Source organism: Andrena cerasifolii, chromosome 1, assembly GCF_050908995.1.
Source record: "Andrena cerasifolii isolate SP2316 chromosome 1, iyAndCera1_principal, whole genome shotgun sequence".
NCBI classification, from domain to species: Eukaryota; Metazoa; Arthropoda; class Insecta; order Hymenoptera; family Andrenidae; genus Andrena; species Andrena cerasifolii.
The window spans coordinates 21,687,767-21,709,124 of NC_135118.1; the positions used below are offsets into that span (position 1 = coordinate 21,687,767).

A 21,358-nucleotide genomic window follows, 5' to 3' on the forward strand; every position below is an offset into this window, starting at 1 on the left:
CAAATAAGAGGCGCAGGCCTTTCAATTGTTTTTATTATTCTAATTATAAATATGTTAAAACAAATTTATTTATGTTCTTTTAAAATGTGCCCGCCGATTTGTGATTTCCGCTTTAGGCCAATATGGCTGCGCATTTTCTGATCGCTTCCTTTAGGATCACTAGACCAGAGCGACAGTCAGCGATAACTGGCGATAACAATGGATAACAAACTCAGTTTCAAACAAACCAAGGATAAATTCACAAGGAAAATTTTTGTTGGCAAAATTAGCATCCTGTACTGGTTTTCGATAACACTAAATCATAAAGAGCGGCAAAATTGAAACTGAGTTATGGCACACACGTGGTATAGATAGGATATAGACCACGGTGTAATAGACGAGATAGACCGTATCACCTTAGAGCAAATGGAGCAAATTGCTCTAATTGTGAGATATCTTGCCTTTCTAAATTAATATACCACGATTTTCGATGCCAATAACTATCGATAGTGAAATTAAACGACCGATAGTTTCCGATAGTGGTGATCATCGATTGTTTTCGATAGTGGTGATCATCGATAATTATCGATAGTGGTGATCATCGATAATTATCGATAGTGGTGATCATCGATAATTATCGATAGTGGTGATCATCGATAATTATCGATAGTTCCCCATCATTTAAGTTTTACACGGTTTTACACTTTCTTGTGCGTTTATTACTGCTCTTTTGTCAAATCCATCCTTTTTCGCTCGTAATGTTGCGGACGAATTGTAATACAATTCTATGCAGCCTCTCATTGCATTCCAGTTAATTCTGATCTGTAGTTTAATTTATATTTATTGTTTACAAATAGAATTACTAAGTAAATAAATATTTTCTGCGAATTTCCGAATACTCTGTGCTTATTATTTCAATGAAAAGCATCATACTTATATAAATCGAGGAACTGCTTTGCAGAAACTACATGCTGAGATTTCCTTTCAATCGTTTGACTGTAATGCAAAACATGAGTATCTTCACTCAATGCTTAAATCCTTTGACCGGTACTGTCACATGGGAGGAGAAAGATGAAAACTACGATTACCATCAAGAAGTTGCTAGATCAGCATTCGCTGATATGTTGCACGATCAAGAAAGAGTTAGTGCTATACATTGTCTTTTAATTATTTCTCATGTCTCACTGTTCTGAGAGGTAAATAATTCTTGTGCATTTGTAGAATCAGAAGTATTACATCGGTCTTAAAACTGCAATTAACAGAAAGCATGAAATGGGAGAAGAGGCTAATGTACTTGATATAGGAACTGGCACCGGCCTGTTGTCGATGATGGCTGTCAAATGTGGAGCAGACAGCGTAACGGCATGCGAGGTGAATAGTATATCTCGCGGGCAATATCGTAACTAAGTAGAAATTACACGTGTACAAGCTGGAAACTTAGAGATTATTCTTTAGGCTTTCACCCCAATGGCTAAATGCGCTATGAAAATAATACAAGAAATTGGTTTCGAAGATAAGATCAGATTAATCCACAAGCGTTCCACGAAAATGACTGTCGGAGTGGATGGCGATATGGCCAAGAAAGCAAACATTTTAGTCACCGAAGTGTTTGACACAGAACTCATTGGCGAAGGGGCCTTGTCCACGTTCCGTCACGCTCATGAATACCTTCTTGAAGTACATTTGTACCACAACTTTAATTTATATACTCTCCCATAGTTATAGCTCAACTTACATATTCCTTTTGTATTAGGAAAACAGTATAGTAGTCCCGCACAGTGCCACAGTTTGGGTACAAGTCGTTGAGAGCTCTGTTGTACGCGCGTGGAATACAGTACAACCAATTCAACATAAAACCAAATGCCTGTTGAATCCACCACATTCCGTAAAATCTTGTTATGGCGCAGCTGCGCTACACGATATACAACTAACGCAATTTCCGCATAACGCATTTAGACCCTTATTACCGCCGCAGCCCATATTTAGGTAAATATATTTCAGAAATTAAAGCAGTCCTAAATGATTCTGTACTGTCAAATTAATATTTTAGATTCGATTTTTCTGGTAAAGTGCCTTTGCTGTACGATAAGAAGGTGTGCCTGCGTGTAAAGGCAACCACGAGTGGCACGGCGCAAGCTATTTTTATGTGGTGGGATTTGGATATGGATATAGATAATCAGGTAATTATTATATGTGGAAGAATGCTGTAAGCTTATTTCTAAATAGCTTTTGTATAGGTTCTGTTAAGTTGCGCACCAGTATGGGAACATCCCGATGCAAGGAAGTTGCAGGACGAAGGCTTAAGTCTGACGGAGATAGCTGATCTAATACCTTGGAGGGATCATTGGATGCAAGCTATTTATTACTTACCTATGGAGGTCTCAGTTACCGCTGATAAAGAAGTTAGTTTGATCGGATATCACGATGAATACTCTTTGTGGTTCCAATTGATGAACGAATCGATGTAGGATATTTTAAATGTATTCTTTATTTCAATATTTCTCCTAGCATTTTCCGACTATAGGTCTTTTATTTACAGAAACCAAGTGCCGGATTGCGAGAGACCTGTCTGCAGTTGTGGCATTCATGTAGCATATTCCAGGACACGTATAGGACAATTAAATGACCAGAAGCGAAATGAGAAATATATCAAAGCACTGGAGAAGAAAGTCACATCAGACACAGTGTGTTTATGTTTGTCAGACGGTAGTTTACTAAGCCTCGCGGCTGTTAAATTGGGCGCGAAGAAAGTATATGTTTTAGAAACGAACTTTCTGTCTAGAAAAAGCACAGAAATGTTTGTAAAGGCAAATGAGCTATCTGAGAAAATAGAGATTATTGAATCGATAGACGATTTGCCCCCAGAGAGCATGATCAATTTAATCTTTGGTGAACCGTACTTTGTCACTTCCATTGTGCCGTGGGAAAATCTTTACTTCTGGTATCTTATTTCGAGATATTCGTCTCAAGTACAAAGGATTCCGATTAAAGCGACGATAATGGGCGTCGTAATTGAATTTAAAGATCTGCATAAGATAAGAGCACCACTAGGTATTTGCGAAGGTTTCGATTTATCCATCTTCGATAAACTTGTTCAGGTACGTTAACATACTTAGCGTATAAGAAAATAGATTAATTTCTCACGCACTTTATAGGCATCTAGCGAGAAGAGCGATAGCCCAGTAGAGGCTCAACCGCTGTGGGAATATCCCGCGAAAGCATTGAGTTTACCTTTTGTTATCAAAGACTTCGATTTAACGCAGACTGTGAACGAACAGGAAAATCCGAACGTTTCAGATACCGTTGCTATTTTAGAGTAAGATTCCTCTTCTTTCTGCCCATGATTACTATAAAGCAATATGTGTAATTTCACTGTACCTTCTTCTAATTTAGAAGTGGATCGTGCAATGGTGTCGCGTTATGGGTCGATTGGCATTTGGATCGCGACATCACTGTATCGTCCGGACCCGCTGCAGAAATAGAACCTGGCAAACGGATATCATGGGACCCGTTTACAAGGCAAGGTGTTCATTTATTTAGGAACATAAGAAATGTTTCACGACACGACAGTCTCTCGTGGTCATTCAACTTTGTACCGCAACATGGTAATATGATGTTCGATTTCCACATAGTACCAAAAATTATAAAATAATGTGACGCAATATTTATGGAGATATGTGTTTTTAAATTAAAAAAAACTTTACTTGTTTATCCGCTTTGTTTTTCTTTATAAAATACTATGCTTACACACGTTTATAAAAATTAAACATTTCTTATAAAATGAATCTGCAATTAACTATTATTGATATCTTGTCTATCACTTTAAGCAATAGCTTAAAGGCATAGTCTAATAAGGCAGGAAACGTTACGCGGAGTCCTCGGGTAACGTACGTAATTGTTTAGCTAGCCGCCGTCCTATAAGTTTCGGATAAGTTTTCTGTTTAATAAGAAACTCTTTACTTTGATGGGTCACAGCACCATTTTCTAACTGAAACCTAAAGATTTTACAGTTATTAACCCCGGAAACGATGATTCTAAATTATCATGCTGCAAACTTGCCTGCAAAGATAATGCAAGGGTCCGAGCATTTTATCTTTTAATGCCGGATCTCCTTCCAAAATGGAAAGCGCAAACGCCCCAGTCTCGAGCGTAGATAAGCAACCTTCGGTTGGTTGTGTCCTAATAACATATTCGCTTGTTGGAACGCCAACTAGTTTACAAGCCCTTAGAAAAGATAGCGGTGGACTTGAATGATATATTGCCTAGAACAAACAACCCTTTCTTCGTGAATCTCAAGCTATTAAACGCTTGAAATACTACGGATAGTACCTTCGCTTGTGGCCAGGTTCCATCTAACAGAACAAGATTATATGGTTTCTGTTCGTTAATACCAACAGGAGGTAGCTTATTGAGCGCTATAGCATCAGGAGAAGGATACAATAATATAGTATTTTTGTCATCTAAAATTTCCTCTAGACCTTCGTGTTTGGGCAATGGAAATTTCTTTCCCCTGAAATAAAGTGTGCGGTGCGATTCCTTCTACAGCTTTGATATTGACTTTTAAGATTATTCGTTACTTACCTGAAAACAACACACTTCCCAGTCTCGAGACCTAACGCCAGCATGGGTGCAGTTCGCAAGCAGCGTCTTGCTTCAGCTGGATGCTGTAAAATTATTATTCTCGACGCAGGACAGACGGGGTGCTTCGGCAAACCTGGACACCAACATACGGGCACTGGCCTCCTACAAAAATATAATGCTGATTTCTTTATCGTTAATTACAAAAAATGTACAGACATACATTTCACACCACGGCCATATAGAAAATCTATCGTTTTGTTCGAAATTATACATGTATAAAATACGCGAATCATCTAGAATTATTCAAACATAACCTAGTAATATCTACATACTTGCATTGCGAGCATTTATCCCTTGCTTCTGGAGGATCTGCAGAAATTTCTGATAATTCCTGCCATACTGTTTCTTCATTCATCATAATTATGAAATAAAAAAATAGAAAAAGGATCAAGTGATAATAGCTCGTGGAAGTATATGCATAATAAATAGTGTCTGCTAGCATTGACTGCTGTAATAATAATGCATATATTGGCGAAACTAATGACAGAAAGAAGGTATTTCCATTATATTGAAGAAATATAGAAACGTAAAGAATATGCGTGCTATAATTATATTTGTGTTACAAAAGAGACTTTCGCGCTTTTATTCTACCTAATACTTGGAATTTGAATTTCCCACCTGTTTAATCGAATCGATAGTACTGCGCGAGACACAAGAATCGCAAGCAACTATCGCAAGCGCTTTGGTGAAAAGATTTAAAACGAAATTAAAACCGACTTCAAAAAAGTAAAAATGCACCAAATGTAAAAAATAATTTTTTTCCTTATTTATTCTATAACTCTTAAAAGTCAACTTGAAAGTATTGAGAGTCGTAGATTACATAAGGAAAAAAATTATTTTTTACTTTTTGGTGCATTATTTACTGTTTTGAAGTCAATTTTATTATTTTTTTTTAAATTCTTTAATTTTACTTTTTAGTTGTTTAAGTTATATTACTACATTTATTTAAAAAATACGGGTAGGCCTACAAAAAGAGCTGCTCGTAGTAATAATGAAGTCGGTTAATGAATAATGAATCAGATTTCTTATTTTTTGGTGTAACCACAGACGAGGTATAGGATAGATCTATCACTCAATGCATTTTTCTGTCACCGATTAATGGGGTCCGAGGACCCCAATACCATTTTAATGTCGCATGCGACGTTACCGGTGAAGTCTCGAAACAGATTGTAACGCTACGCGTGATAGGAATTAAAATTCAACACTGGTAAAACCACAGACGAGGTATAGAAGTTCTATACCTCGAACAATAGGCATTAAAGAAGTATAGGATAGACCTATTTCTATACCTGCTCTGTGATTACATTGCGTGATAGGTTTATCCTATACTTCGTCGATGATAGAATAGCCTTGTCACCTTATGGGCTTTCGTGTCTCGTATCCTGAAATACCGATCTCCAGAAAATGCCACTGGTTTTCGAGCGCCCTCTACGTTTCTCTCGCTGTAGGTGTGGGAAACACAATGTCTTGCCTCGTCTCGAGACGTGTTGTCTTGCCTCGTCTCGTCTTTCCTCGTCCTGTCTCGTCTAGTCGAGACCCAAGACCAGTTTTCAGGGTTATTAATATTGATGTACGTACATACACATAAATACTTTCGCTTGGACGTTGTAGTTGACATTAATATGCCATGTTTAACAAAGTGACCTTAATATAACCTAAAGCGTCAGAATTTCTATACAAACGTGATACACCGCAAGAATAACCTATTAATAGGTTTTTAATTAGTTATTATACGAAATGTTCAGAATGACAAATGTCAGTGTACCTCTGTGTACAGGGTGTCCTGATAGGTTGGTGTCAATTTAATACAGCGTATTCAGGAGGTTAAGTAGTTGAAAGAAGTCCACACGAAACCATGCCCCAAAGTAATTTATTAAGGACTTATAAGATAGCAAAGATCTTTTTACCCGTTCAGCAAAGTTGTACAAAGCTTCTCCGTAATGTATGGGCCTGTGGAGTTGCTGATTGATAAACAAATGTAGAATTCTTATTTTTTACACGAACTGTCTTCAACTATTTGACCTGCTAAATATGCTGTATTAATTTGGCGCAAACCGGAACCGAACACCCTGCATTTAAATCCTCCCCGCTATTATAACTTTCATTTCTACCGCTTGTACTGCTGCGCTCTTACTTCACGCTCAGCCGCTAACGTTGGACGTGACACGGAAATGATAATGGGCCTCTCGAGCCCCAAAACAAAAGGGACAGAAAACAGCATTGGGTGAAAGGTTTATACACCTCGTCTGTGGAGAAAGTATCGTTTGCATTTAATATACGAGTCGCGCTATTTTTTAACTTAGACGTTTTTTCGAAGACTTAACTAAAAACGGCTAAGCGCAAAACGTTTTCTGTATCAGGAAATTTTTTCAGCATCGATCGCAGCGAGTCCTTCGAGTGCGTGATCGATTGTACCAGCCGACGAAACGAAAAAAAGAGCATCGCGTCCTTCTGTCGCGGCACGGAAGCCACGATTCAAATAAATAATCAAGGTGAATCGCTGACGTTGCGACACGATGCGTATATGCGAATCCTGAGGCGAATTCCTGTCGCCGACGATTGGGGGAAAAATGCTTGTGCCAGCATCTTTCTTCATTTCCGATCAAGGCCGAAATATCCTCGTCGATCGTTTCTTGGAATCGATAATTCGATATCCAGCTTGTAATTTCCCTTCTCCCTTGGTCAGAGGGAGACGCGCGAATCTTTATTCGAACATGAGATGAAGAATGATGATTTCTTCGTAAACAGTGGATGAATTTTTATTTGACTAACGATCAGTTTGATCAAACACGTTATTTAGATGAGACCGACGACATTTGTTTCGTTTAACTTTCCTGGGTTAACTATATTCAAGCGTGGTATTCTATAGGGTGGCGAAAAGAAAATTTAAAACTCATATCTTTACACGTCTGTATAACAAACTTTACTCTCCGTGGTCACATCTTCGTGTACTCAGAAATTAGTCACATGGGTTCACTGCAGCGTCATTTTTGAGTTACCATTTTCGTATTTTTGAATCTATTAACTTATCAGTGACAATTGTACATTCGAAATGTAAATTTTGATATGTTGAAATTTGTATTTGAAAACTAATTGTGGATAAAAGCGATTTGTTTTGTTAAAATTCAGCGAATTTTTAAATTTTATTATTATTAAGGTCTAAAAATTTAGAGAAATATTGATAAAGTCGTGACTCCGTATGGCCACGAAGGGTTAATATTACGTTTGCATATATACTAGTCCATTCTTTGCGACCCTAGTCAGTGGCCGACTGTCCAGGGTGTCAGCTTTCCCGATGGCCCCGTGGGCCTCTGACGAAGTGGGCCCGCTAAAAACTATAGATTTATTTCACAAAAATTTTAATTATACTTTTTTTGCCACTCATGTGTTATTTGAAATTTGTATTTGTTTCTTATGAAAATTAAATGATAGCCTTACAGTTGTGGGTGGGTCCCCTGCCCACCAACATTTTTAAAGTCCAGCATATGTGACACAAATTTTAAGGCGCAATCATTTCTAATAGAACTATGGGGTATAAGTTTTAAGACACATACAGTCATTTCTAATCTGTGGCGGATTTAAGAAAAAATGCCCAGGTGGCAAACGTTCTGAGGGGCCCATTTTGGGGGGAAAATGAGGAGGTAGTTTACTGAAAACGGGCTAAGTGTAGTAGTACGGAAAAAAATGTAGTGTTTGGATATCTATACCTAATCATATTTTTCTTTTGGTCGTAGGGCCCTGCGGGGGCCTTGTATGCAGGGACTTAGGTGGCAACTGCTCATCAGCCGCCCTGTTAAATCCGCCACTGTTTCTAATGTAACTATCTGATTCCTGTTACCGTTATCAGTTTAAACTTTCGTTTAACAAGTGCTTACTGTACATTACATAACGGTGACTTTTAACGCCACTTACATTTACATAAGAAAAAAGGAGCGCTCACCCTGTCGTACTTAACCGCGGTCTCTCATATAGAAATTACTATTGCGCCGACAGCCAGCGTGCCTTCTCTCGTTAGAAATTCAAATTCTCCAACGCGCCCAAGTATTCCTATTTTTTTTTCAAACCGCCCTTTCGTAAGAGGCGCAGAAAATGCTCGTTTCGATTCATTTGAATAACGCGTCTCTTGATAACCACAGGATATTCTTGACATCGTTCCGCGACATATTCCGCCTATTAACTTAACTCGCCTGTTGTCAATGTCGAGCTATGCAGGCTGACTAAGAAGTAATGACTCCGGCGGCGTAACAAATTTAATAACACCGCGCAACGCTATCACGGCAATGCCGAAGGGATATTTAAACGGCACCCAGTCGAAGCCGTTATATTAACCCATTCCTTCACCTTTTTTTTTCTGTCCTCCCACCTCCACCCCCGGCATTGTTTTACTAACTGGGACATTCCACGCGAACTCTGACAGATTTCGGAGTAAGTCTGCGTAGATTGCTGAAATTTGAATATGTTGTAGTCTTTAGTGATATTTAAACGTACCTCAAAGGATTTTTCAAAATTTTGAAAAATGGCGATTTTACAGCTGTTTTAAGTTAAGTACTACCTTTTTTTCAATAAATTATAGCTATGGAAGTAGTAAACGGATGGAGATGAGCTTTACGGTGTTTATAGAGGATACATTGAAGTTTTAAGAAAAAATTATTTCAGTTTAAAAAAAAAAATTTGAACCATTTTTGTGCAATTATATGGTATACTATGACCTTCAAGGCCGCGCAAGGGTAGGAATGGAAGAAAGAAAACTCAATCTACTAGATAGATAGTTCAATATATTTACTTCATTCCTGGAATGAAAGAAAGAAACTCAATCTACTAGATAGATAGTTCAATATATTTACTTCATTCCTAACCCTGTGTGGCTTTGAATGTCATAGTATACCATATGGTTGAATTTGTCTTGACAGTCGCTTTCATATTGGGTAATCAAATATATAGCATTCCATTTAAAAAACCTGAAAGCCACCCTCGTTTCAAGGAAAATGCGTGTCGATTATGGGACGTCAGAATCCGCTGAATTTTAAAGGGTTACACACCTTTGACTGGTCGGAAAATAGGACCTTTTTTATGATTTTTTGTTCATCTGAAGAAACGTGATATTTAAAAATCAAGATATACACCTTGTTGTGTATAAAGTAAGCTGTATTCTATTAAAAAATAAATTTGATATCTCAAGAAATAGTGGCATAGCAGCTCCTTCTCCCAAGGCCCCTCCATAATTACAGCATCTGCGGTACCAAAAATATCTCAGAGATTACTAAACCGAATTGAATGAAATTTCGTACGTACATTCTTCAAACTATAATATACTACTCGCCGCTGTCGATTTTGAAAGAATTTATTTAACGAAAAATGCCAGCTACTGAAAGTGAAGCATGTGCTTTTCGCCTTCAGTTTTCCTCTTCTTTTCTTAATAAAAACCAAAACAAGGTACTAATCGAAAAATCGTCTTGATAAGTACTAGATAAGAGTCCGAAAGATATCCGTGCAAAATTTTATTCAAATTGGTCCACTAATCTCTGAGATATTTTCGGTACCGCGAATGCTGTGACTATTCAGCAGCCGTGGGACCAACCCTTAAGATATCAATTTTCTTTTCGACGAGAATTAATACCCAACAAGGTGTACATCTTGATTTTAAAATCAAGAATACCTCAATTAATACCCAACAAGGTGTACATCTTGATTTTAAAATCAAGAATACCTCAATTAATACCCAACAAGGTGTACATCTTGATTTTTAAATATGACGATTCTTTATCTGAAAAAAAAATTCTGAAAAAGTCCTGTCAAGAATATGTAACCCCTTAATAGGCATTCCTTCAACCAGCCGGCGATTTCTCGTGTTTCCCAGACAGCGATAGGGCCAAGGGGATCCATGAAGTGTAGAGTTTATTTTCATAAAGGTAAATGACAGTTTCCTTAAACGGGACGCGCGGACCGTGAAATATCCGCGGCTCGCGCGGCGAACATGTTCCGATCCTTAGGCGGGCACGCAAAGGAGACGCGCGTACAGGCGGAACGTTTAAATTCGAGCCGCTCGATGGCCGATAAAAGTTTATTCCTACGTACGTGGCAATGAAAATTTATCGCGCGGCTGTGATATCAAGCGAAACGAAACGCAGGTGCGCCGTTGCCCGTACGCCGCGAATTTACTCGCGGTTTCAGCAAAAACATAGAAAACTCATGGCCCCTTTCACGCGGCGCGGCCCGAACGTTACACCCGTGTCCCGACCTTTTTACACGACAAAGATATTTTCGACCGTTATTACATAAGCGGTGGCATTCCAACGGATCGCCCTCTCTATTCTCGGGCACGCCGATGGAGCGTGACGTTCTCGCGAAAACGTCGAAAAAAAGAAAGAAGGAGGAACGAGAAGGGAAGAAGGAGGACCCATCGGGGGAACAAGGATGCTCTAGAAATTTATGGCCCCGTATCTTGCGTGCTTCTATGTGTAACTGTACCGCAACACCGAAATCAGACCACTCTTGTTGTTCTCGTTATTATTATAATTGATATTATGGAGATTGGTGCTGATGCCAATGTGGCAAAAAAAAGAGGTGCTGCGGACGATTATTGATAAGTGTCGGTTTATCGAGTATGATCGTTAAGATATCGATAAAGTAGGAATAAGTGAATTTGGGCAGTGTGTAACGAACTTTCAATAGTTTCAATGTCATACTTCCTTTTTTGTTTGATTAAATAATTAAATAATATCTGTTTTTAAATGAATTTAATTCAAATGTTTATTTGATTTACGGAACATGATTTTTAAATTGATTAAATATACAAAATTTATTTAGATTTATTTTGCTATTAATTTGGTTGATTTTCGTAGTTGCGATTTTAACATTTAACTTCATTTAAAATAATTTAATAATTTGATGTTTTAAAAATTTAATTTTAATATAATGTTTTAAATAATTGATACTTTGCAGAGTAGTTGTGGTTGCAGTGGAAAGCGTATTGATAGCGATGGTTTCATTACTATTAATAGTACTTGTTACTATACAGTAGTATTTAATTTTTTTAGGAGGCAGGAATCCTAAAGAAGTCTGCAAAAATATTACATTGATGCACCTGAATGGCAGTATCCTTATCTCCCCACGCCTCGAACAAATTTTTAAGGCAGAAATGTCTTATCTTCGACATAGGTCGCTGCTTCGAGGCAGCATAATCCACCTTGCGAAATAATTATACGAAATACGAGTCTCCGCGTTCGAAAAAGAACTTAAACCACCAGGTGGTGCAGAAAGCAGAATGACGAGTGTCACGATAAGAATTTCGCAACCACAAAATCTGTAGGTACATTTCTTCTTGACCCGTGCTACATATAGGGAGTTTAGAGACGACGGTACAGCCCTTGCCGTTCTATTCCCGAGGAGAATCGATTGCAGTGGACGTTGCGCGAGTATAAAGGCCATTACCAGTCCGGAGGAAGAGTCTCGTTACGAATAGGGAAACTCCGGGCCGGCGAAGTTTCCTCGAAAAGCAACGAGCGGGAATTGCGCTTCGCGAGAGCCGTGTTATCGTGTCCTGAGAAAAAAAAGTGACCACTGATAAGGACACACGTGTTCCAAAGACGAAACTAATCGCTCCTTCGAGCTGTATTAACGCCGCGCAATCGAAGAATGTCGCCTCCACGAGTGCACGAGCACCTAAAACCGCGGATACATGTGTACGTCAGAACTCGTGAGACATAATATCGGTTGGTCATCGAGATTGTGCACTAAAAAAAACACAAATCCACGATACAGGCAAAAAAGAGGAAAAGGAACATAACGAGACATTGTACGTAAGAATGACAACTACCCTTCGATCTTCGTATCCTCTTCAAGAGTTAACTTATAGTACAGCTGATGGAGAATGGCAGAGAAACGAGTCTCTAGAATCTAGAAACACAATTTTTTGTCCCGCCAATTTAAATCGAAATATGAATCACTTAAGCTAATTAATCGTATAATTATAAGTAATAAGTAGCTCGTATGTAGGCGACGTCAGTGGCGCACCCAGAGGGTGGGGGTGGGAGCAAGAGGCCTGGCTCCCTCCAAAGAAGGAGGAAAAAGGAGATTAATGTAACCACGACTGAAGCATTGTGAGAAGTAAAGAAAACTGGATTTTATTCTTCAAATAAATTTTTATAATCACTTAATGAATTTTATTGAATTTGCATTCAAAATATTTTTATTCGTCCAACTCGGCTCCCCCAAGATTAAATCTTGTGTGCGTCACTGGACGACGTTAATTTCCTTTCAGGTAGCACTTCTTCGTTCAAAATTAGGCTATTGTAGGTACAGAATGTTACGTCAGGAAAACCCTATCACGTAATAGTTATTAATCATGCTTTGTATTGGGCTTTGCCTGCTTACCTTCTGTAATAATAATAGTAATACTAATAATACTAATAGTACTAATAATACTAATAATACTAATAATACTAATAATACTAATAATACTAATAATACTAATAATACTAATAATACTAATAATACTAATAATACTAATAATACTAATAATACTAATAATACTAATAATACTAATAATACTAATAATACTAATAATGCTAATAATGCTAATAATGCTAATAATGCTAATAATGCTAATAATGCTAATAATGCTAATAATGCTAATAATGCTAATAATGCTAATAATGCTAATAATGCTAATAATGCTAATAATGCTAATAATGCTAATAATGCTAATAATGCTAATAATGCTAATAATGCTAATAATACTAATAATACTAATAATACTAATAATACTAATAATACTAATAATACTAATAATACTAATAATACTAATAATACTAATAATACTAATAATACTGAAAGTACTAATAATAATAGTAATACTAATAATAGTAATAATAGATACTGATTATACTGATAATACTAATAATACTAAAATACTAATAATAATTCTACTACTATTGCTACTACTACGAGTTGCGGGTAAAAAATTGGCTACAAGATTCTGTTACTTTTTAATTAGGTAATGAATGTGTCTACGAATGGCCACGGATAACCGAGGACTCGTTTACGAGCGAGGTGTAACATGCACTTGGGGCTGATTAATATCGAGAATCAATCCTCCCGTATCGCTATCGCTCTACCAACAGAGTATATCTTGCAACAATGGAAATTGTTATTGAATTTTTTGTTATGACACAGATAAACCGAACGATATATTTCCTTATAAGCCCGTTTAACGCACCACTAAAGATCTGCGGGGGATACGAATTACGTATCTTTCGATATTCATCGGTGTTTCCTTGAGAGCGAATTGTTGAAAAATATGACGACGGGTTCGAGGGCATTCTTCCTTTAATCTACAAGCTTCTCGTAGGAACAACACGTTAAGTAAGTGGCTTAATTGGATAAATCTGAAATTGTGTAATACCTATAGATAAAGAAGCGACGGTATCACTTTGAACAGTAAAAACCGATGCAGGATTATAATATCGTAAACGAATTCATTAATTTTATCCGAATTGCCTTCTAATGGTCCTCAATGTTCTTTTAGTGGTAAATTTTAGTCATTAAAGCCACGAAGAAAGTTTCTGCCAAGGAGTTTCAAATAATTCCCTGCATAATAAACTATCACGATAACCAACACTGAATTTCTTGGGACAAGCTTAACGTTGTAAAATGTAAGACAACCAACGATACGGTGGTAAGAAAGTAATGCAGAATTACCGAAGAAGACGCAGAAACGAGAGCGTAATACTGTCGTATAAACCGAGAGCCTCGCCTGATCAAGTACATTAGTACTTAATTACGCAGCCTTATCTGCTATGGTTAAGCGCCATTATCGCTGCCTGATCTTTTAATTTCGTATTTGTCTAGACGCAATATCAAACTATACCTGCAGAACACTCGAGCAGTTGGGCGATTTTCATAAGTATGAATGCAAAGTTCCTTTAAGAATTGAAGAGTCCTTGTGAAAAACACTGTAAGTACCAAATATACATAGTATTACCATTGGCACGTAGAACATTTTTCGCTAGTTTTTTTTCAGTTTTGGAACTTACAGTATTACAAAAAATGGCACTTTAATGTTAAATGAATCTTTTTCACGCAAAATTTTGCTATGTAATAGTGCATAAAAATGTAATCAAACAAAATATAAAGGGAATGGCTCGTCAGACTATAATAGCAACATTATTTTACATTTTATTTTTCACATCCATCGATGTTTAAAGGAGATATCATGAATACCATTTTTTTTCTGCAGTGTTCGAAAGAGACCTCAAAAATCATAAACAATTTAATACCGAAATTATAATATATAAATTTCTTCTTGCACTTCGTAGACTAATAAATCACGTGTAATAAGTATTCCGTTTTATCCTATTTAATAAAATCCCTAAAAAAATTCTAATATCATTCAGCTTCGCCGCGACTAAACTCCTTAACATAATTCCTTGGAGCAGTTGAGAAACTGTTAGTGTCAGGAATAAAATATGCAAGTTAGTAAATGGAGATAATGCGGTGGTAGAATTCTACAAGAATTTAGAAACTTAGTTGTTTACAAAGGCTCTATCTCGTAACAGGCGATGATGCAATCGCCGCTTAATCACCAAGTGCCTTCTTGCACTCTAAGCACTTGAGAGCATCTTCAAATTGTGTGCATGCGTATATACGTGCAGAATAATCGGTGCAAACCGAGTGCATGCCACATAATCGATCTGCTATCGAGTCTGCACACGTTTTTTTTTTCAGCGAAAGAATCATCATTTTTCTATTATCACGGCGATCGTTATCAACCACACCTGGCCGTTGGTCGAAGACTACCTGCGGTTATTTTGGGTTAATTCTTGCCACGTGGTGATAAGTCGTATCGAAATTTGGTAGAGTACGAGCGTACTAAACGTCCTCACAAGGTCAAGTCTTTTCTAAGGAAACACAAGCATATAAGTAATTATTCTCCTTGTACTAGAATAAATACAATTAGAGGGTGCTTGTAGACAGAGCTGACCGAATTCTTAATCTAAATACAAATTTCAGATAACCAATAAAAGAAAAAAAAATTTATTCGTTATTCGAGAACCCCATTAATTCAAGTTATCTTTTAACGAATAAAGTTTTTTTTATCTTTTATTCGTTATTTGAAATTTTTATGTAGATAACAGCGTTGCCCACCTCTGCTTGTATAAAACACTGAAACTGCCAAAATTAAAAAAAAAATTATCGGAAAATGTTGTACGTGTTAATGGCAACAGGTACTGTAGTAGTGTTTCCCAAACTTTTTTAGCCGCGATCCCCTTTTACGATATTCAAATAACCTACCACACCTCCTCCCTCCCTCCCCCAGTATAAGGTAAGGTAAATAATCTCCTCCTTTCATTTATGAAAAATCAGTGTTTGCCACAGCGTCGTTAATAGAATATGGCAATGTGCCTAACCATATTAATAAGTGCTAAAATTTGTCAACTAAAAGTAAATAACCGTAGCGACCCCCCAGAAAACACTTCGCGACTCACAGGTTTGGAATCACTGTACTATAGTATAGAAGCTGATTTTTGGCATTTACAAGGGGAGGACACCATGCGGTAGACACCGATTTTGATGAGCCTTGGCACGATGGATCTATATCGAAAATAAGTAAATAGGTGTCCGAGCGTTTCTGCCAATGGGCCTTAATAATAGAGATATTTACGTGAAAAATATTAAAAATTTCATAGTGGCCGTGGGGTTTTAGTGGGTATAAATTCCACACTACCCTGACGCCCGCGGGAGATTCCCTTCTGGAGGCTTCGGGGCAGGGCCGGCGCGAGAATAGTTGGCGCCCTTATGCAAGAAAATTTTTGGCGCCCCCAAATTTTTGCACCTGTTTTCTATTTAATATGTTTTGCCTGTACGAGGTACAATAAAAAACAGAATTACATTTACATTTTGTTTATGTGGGAGTTGCTTTCCTTTATTATTAAGCGTGCGATATAGTTTTTTAGCGCCCCCTTCAGCTGGCGCCCTTATGCGGCGCATAACTTGCATAACTTTTGAAGATGTCTCCACGTTAAAAAAAAGCTTTATAAAATTTTTTTTATAAATTATTTGTTTTGTAATTTTTTTTTATAAATTTTTTTTAACTTGGGGAAATCTTCAAAAGGCACCCCCACTCTTTCAGAGTGGAATCCCCCGGGGGCGCCAGGGTAGTGCGGGATTATTACCCATTAAAACCCCACGGCCACTATGAAATTTTTAATAATTTCCATGTAAACATCTCTATTATTAGGGCCTATTGGCTGAAACGCTCGGACACCTATTTACTTATTTTCGACATAGATCCATCGTGCCAAGGCTCGTCAAAATCGGTGTCTACCACATGGTGTCCTCCCCTTGTTACTGTTTTCTCCAAGGACTCTTCAATCCACGACCTTCGTATTTATCTCTCAAAACCACGGATTCCGAAAAATGCCACAACTAAGTAGGTAACAAGTTAATTAAATCGGATCAAGATTTTTGTGACGGTAACTTCAGTTTCACTTGCTCCCTGCTCACTGTATGTTAATTTCACTGCAAATACTTTCTCTACCCGGACCTGTTTCCCGGCACCCAGTCTATTTCTCACGGGATAAAGTTTCTTCGGTTATTTCGATTTGGCCTGTAAAGAGAAGCGACTTTTCTTTTAATCTCCATGTATCTCCGCAGCCAATCGCGATAAATCGGGCAAGCTTTTTCATTCAAACAGACGGAATAATAAGGAGCATTACTCAATGACAAGCTCAACATCGAAGTCTCGCTGAAATACGCGCGAATTTTCTTTTCGAGTTTCATGCAGGCTCGATGCAAGCCACGATTAAGATATCGTGTCAACCCAGTATGCAAATGAAGCTCACGATCTCACAAATCTTATAAGCGCGCTGTTATCGTGCTTGTTAAGCACATGGCGGTCCCACGTGTGTAATAAATCGACTCGCTGGGTCGGGGGAGTTTGGAAAAAATGGACCTAGCACGCCTAAAAAAATTCATTGTGTAATAAAAACACAACAATTGAGGAATCGAGAGCGAAAGCGGACTAACCCGCATCGAAAAAGAAATAATTTTTCCTATTTTATATGATTAGTACAGCATTGGGATGCAATTTCGAAGAAATACGGGTTAGTCGGTTTTTGTTCTCATTGCCTGAATTAAACGACTACTTAGGTACTCATCCGTGCGGTTAATAACCGATCAATAATTTGATCTGTTCGATGTCGATACCATGACCTATGTTTATAATTTCCTTGAATCGCTAGGTAATCGATAAGTGGAAAATGCGCGTAACCGATAAGTTTGCTGCGTGTAATAAGTTGTCATTGTGTCGTCAGAAATACAAAGGGATGTGTAGAGGGGTGGAGAGCGATGTTCCGAGAAGCTCGCTGAAGTATTTTCGTTTTACAGGAGTTAAGCTAGCGAGATATGACGAGGAAGAGCTGGCGATAAAATATTGCGACACTACGAGTAAATTGCTTCTCGTACGCTCAGCATTAGACTTCCGTTTGGCATCGTTCCACTGCTGAGTCTTTCCTATCGCAAGTGGAAAGAAACACCGACCACTTCCTTCCTATGCATCTGAAAACCGTCTTCCCGCCAACGAAGCAAAAATATAAGTTGCTTAACGAGGTGAACTGCGACGTTCGTTGGGAACGAAATCGATCAACAGTGATTAGAGAAATTAATTAATAATAAGAAGAATTATAAGAATAAGAATAAGAATAATAATAATTCTTTATTGCACCAATAGGCATTACGAAAATAATAGGAAAGTAAAAAATGCAAATACGTATAAGGAAACAAGAATGGGAAAAAATAGTAGAGTTAGAAATTATATAGTAGGTTTATATAGTAGGTATATTATATACTAGCTTTAATGCTCGGCTTCGTCCAAAATTTAAATTCTGATTTTTTAAAAGAAACTTATTTATTTATTTTCTTTTTGTGAAAATAGTCACATTCATCTGGATTAGCTAGACATAATAAGCTGGGGCACATTTTGTAACCCCAGAATTTACCGTTCGAAAGTTTTTAGGCGATAGACAAACACGCAAACACTTTCTGCTGTATATATTAAGATATGTAAAAGTAGATGTAGAGTGCAAAAGGCAGGTCCAGCTGTCAGTTGTTGTTAAAGCTTAATATGGGCTAGAGGCCCCGTTAGAGAAATAATAACTATTTGAAACACCTTCAACTCGTATTCAGTTTGAAAGATACTCCCATTTAAAGCAGAAAATCGCTTAAGGGTGTATTCTCGGGTAATCCCTTAAAAAATTTAGGATTTTTTTTTAAAGAAAAGTGTAACCGACAAAGTAAAGAGTCTTTTTCATATTGATTTATACATATTTTAAGAAGATAAAACATTTTTCTTTGTTTTTTTCTGCGATGTAATCTTGAACAAATAGCTGTAGGTAACTCTGACGGTAATAAAAACACGGTGCACATGATATTTCAAGATAGGCTTATCTGAGATCGGAAATAGAAAGTTTTTCTTAAAGTATATAAGTATGGTTGTCGCATTACCAATCGTTACTACGCAATAATAAAAATTCGATGATTAGTACATGTTTTAGTAAAAGTGCCCTGAAACCGTTGATATCTTATGCTGAATAAAATCAAATTGAGTGGACCAAAACTTATGAAAGTTGGTAACATGATAGCGAGTTCATTTACGAAATGAATCCCGAAAGAATTTTTTAAATCCGTCAATTAGTTCCTTTGCTTATATGGACACCGGTCTCTGCCTAATTAAATATTCTAATTCAACTGTTTCGAATACCAAGCGTTAAGCCGGGAATCCACCGGGAAGCTAAGCTAAGCTAAGCTAAGCTATGTTATGCGATGCTATGTTTTAACGTAGCTTTTGGTGGAAACGGTTCCATAAAAATGTATTGAAGCTATTTTTTTTTAAAACGTAGCATAGCATAGCATAGCATAGCATAGCATAGCATAGCATAGCATAGCATAGCATAGCATAGCATAGCATAGCATCGCATAGCATAGCATAGCTCAGCATAGCTCAGCATAGCCCAGCATAGCTCAGCATAGCTCAGCATAGCATAGCATAGCATAGTTTAGCATAGCTTAGCATAGATTAGCATAGATTAGCATAGCTTAGCATAGCTTAGCATAGCTCAGCATAGCATAGCATAGCATAGCATAGCATAGCATAGCATAGCATAGCATAGCATAGCATAGCATAGCATCGCATAGCATAGCATAGCTCAGCATAGCTCAGCATAGCCCAGCATAGCTCAGCATAGCTCAGCATAGCATAGCATAGCATAGCTTAGCATAGCTTAGCATAGATTAGCATAGATTAGCATAGCTTAGCATAGCTTAGCATAGCTCAGCATAGCATAGCATAGCATAGCTTAGCATAGCTTAGCATAGATTAGCATAGCTTAGCATAGCTTAGCATAGCTTAGCATAGCTTAGCATAGCTTAGCATAGCATAGCATAGCATAGCATAGCATAGCATAGCATAGCATAGCATAGCATAGTATAGAAAAGCATAGCATAACATAGCATAGCATAGCATAGCATAGCTTAGCTTCTCGGTGGATTCCCGGCTTTATCCTAATGAATAAATCTACATTGCCACAAACATTCGATACTCCCTGATAGTTCGTTCAGTAAGAAAATACTTGAGCTTCTGCACGGTACTCGTTATGAAACATTCAAGCTACTTGCGAAATCGATTGCTCCTGGAACAATGCCTAAAGGTTTCCAAATGTTCCAATAGCTAATGGGCATAACAGACGCAAGGACGCGCGATTTGCATGACGGCCTCACCTAAAGTCACGGTCGCCGTGGCGCAAATCTTATAAATATCATTTGTTAAAAGGTCAGCAGCCGAGAGGGTCGAGTCACAGTCGCGCACCGTTTGCACGACAATGCCCTGCACAATGGGCGTAAAGGTAGAAAGTGAAGGCGCGCGGTGTACGCGATCTGCTCCCTGAATCATTATGCCAGGATAAACCGCTTACATCATAATCAGTGGCTCATTATACCTCCCTATTACTCATTTCGCTTCTTGCGCTTTCGCGTTGCATATTCATGAACGACCCTTTAAGGCTGCCACCCGTTGCGTTTTGTTTTCTCTTTGATCCCAAGGTCCGAGACGGAAACAATATAGCGATGCAACGTTTCGCAACGCAGATTTCATCCTAGCAACGTACACATCAAGCATTGAGAGCAAAAACTGATTAGCCCACGTTTTTTTTTTTGCGAAATTGAGTTAGTAGCAATAATGTATTCAAATAGGAAATTCTGTATTTAAATAGGAAAACATTCTTTTTGCTCTCAACGCTTATTATATACTCGTCGATGTTCGCGAAACTCTGCACGCTTTTAAAACTGAACAAAATAAGGGAATAGTTTTTGTTTCGTTACAGGAAGTTGTTTATGATTTTAATGATTTTTATAATTGATTTACAAAGATTGTACTTTTCTCTTTTTTTGCTTACTTTCTACCTCGGCACTACATATTCATTTTCCTCTTTATTTTGTTCACTTTTCTCTCTACTGGTTTCCTCTATTTTCTACGTACCAACAGGTTGTCCCGTATAAATAAATAAATATTTTAAGGAAAAAGTTGTAACGATGTACAGATCAGTAAGATCTGAAGTAATTTGTGACAACGAATCGTTTTTATCACCTTCATTATTGAAGTTGATAATCAAGCTTTTGAATTTTGATAAAGCAGAGAGTGAGTTGCTTTTATTCTGACAATGAGTTCGCAATCTGCCGGTAGTTT

The 21,358-nt window shown here is 37.6% G+C and overlaps 2 protein-coding genes across 5 annotated transcripts; one reads left to right on the forward strand and one right to left on the reverse strand.

Moving 5' to 3' along the window:
* The first annotated feature begins 643 nt into the window (after window positions 1-643).
* Window positions 644-3,764, forward strand: Art7 (arginine methyltransferase 7). Of its 2 annotated transcripts, none has more exons than XM_076814117.1 (10): window positions 644-689; window positions 941-1,121; window positions 1,201-1,350; window positions 1,435-1,656; window positions 1,733-1,965; window positions 2,030-2,159; window positions 2,217-2,443; window positions 2,519-3,077; window positions 3,135-3,295; window positions 3,373-3,764. In XM_076814117.1, the coding sequence occupies exons 2-10, from the start codon at window positions 948-950 to the stop codon at window positions 3,629-3,631; spliced, it is 2,115 nt and encodes a 704-aa protein (XP_076670232.1). In that variant the 5' UTR covers window positions 644-689; window positions 941-947; the 3' UTR covers window positions 3,632-3,764. The 2 variants fall into 2 exon arrangements, with proteins under 2 accessions (XP_076670232.1, XP_076670222.1); XM_076814107.1 differs by having other exon boundaries at window positions 661-845.
* Dtwd2 (DTW domain containing 2) lies at window positions 3,687-5,230 on the reverse strand. Of its 3 annotated transcripts, none has more exons than XM_076814129.1 (5): window positions 4,893-5,230; window positions 4,561-4,722; window positions 4,309-4,489; window positions 4,039-4,241; window positions 3,687-3,974 (listed from the first exon to the last, which is right to left on the reverse strand). In XM_076814129.1, the coding sequence occupies exons 1-5, from the start codon at window positions 5,060-5,062 to the stop codon at window positions 3,845-3,847; spliced, it is 846 nt and encodes a 281-aa protein (XP_076670244.1). In that variant the 5' UTR covers window positions 5,063-5,230; the 3' UTR covers window positions 3,687-3,844. The 3 variants fall into 3 exon arrangements, with proteins under 3 accessions (XP_076670244.1, XP_076670253.1, XP_076670261.1); XM_076814138.1 differs by lacking the exon at window positions 4,893-5,230 and adding an exon at window positions 4,790-4,841; XM_076814146.1 differs by lacking the exon at window positions 4,893-5,230 and adding an exon at window positions 4,790-4,813 and having other exon boundaries at window positions 4,561-4,745.
* Window positions 5,231-21,358: the final 16,128 nt, after the last annotated feature.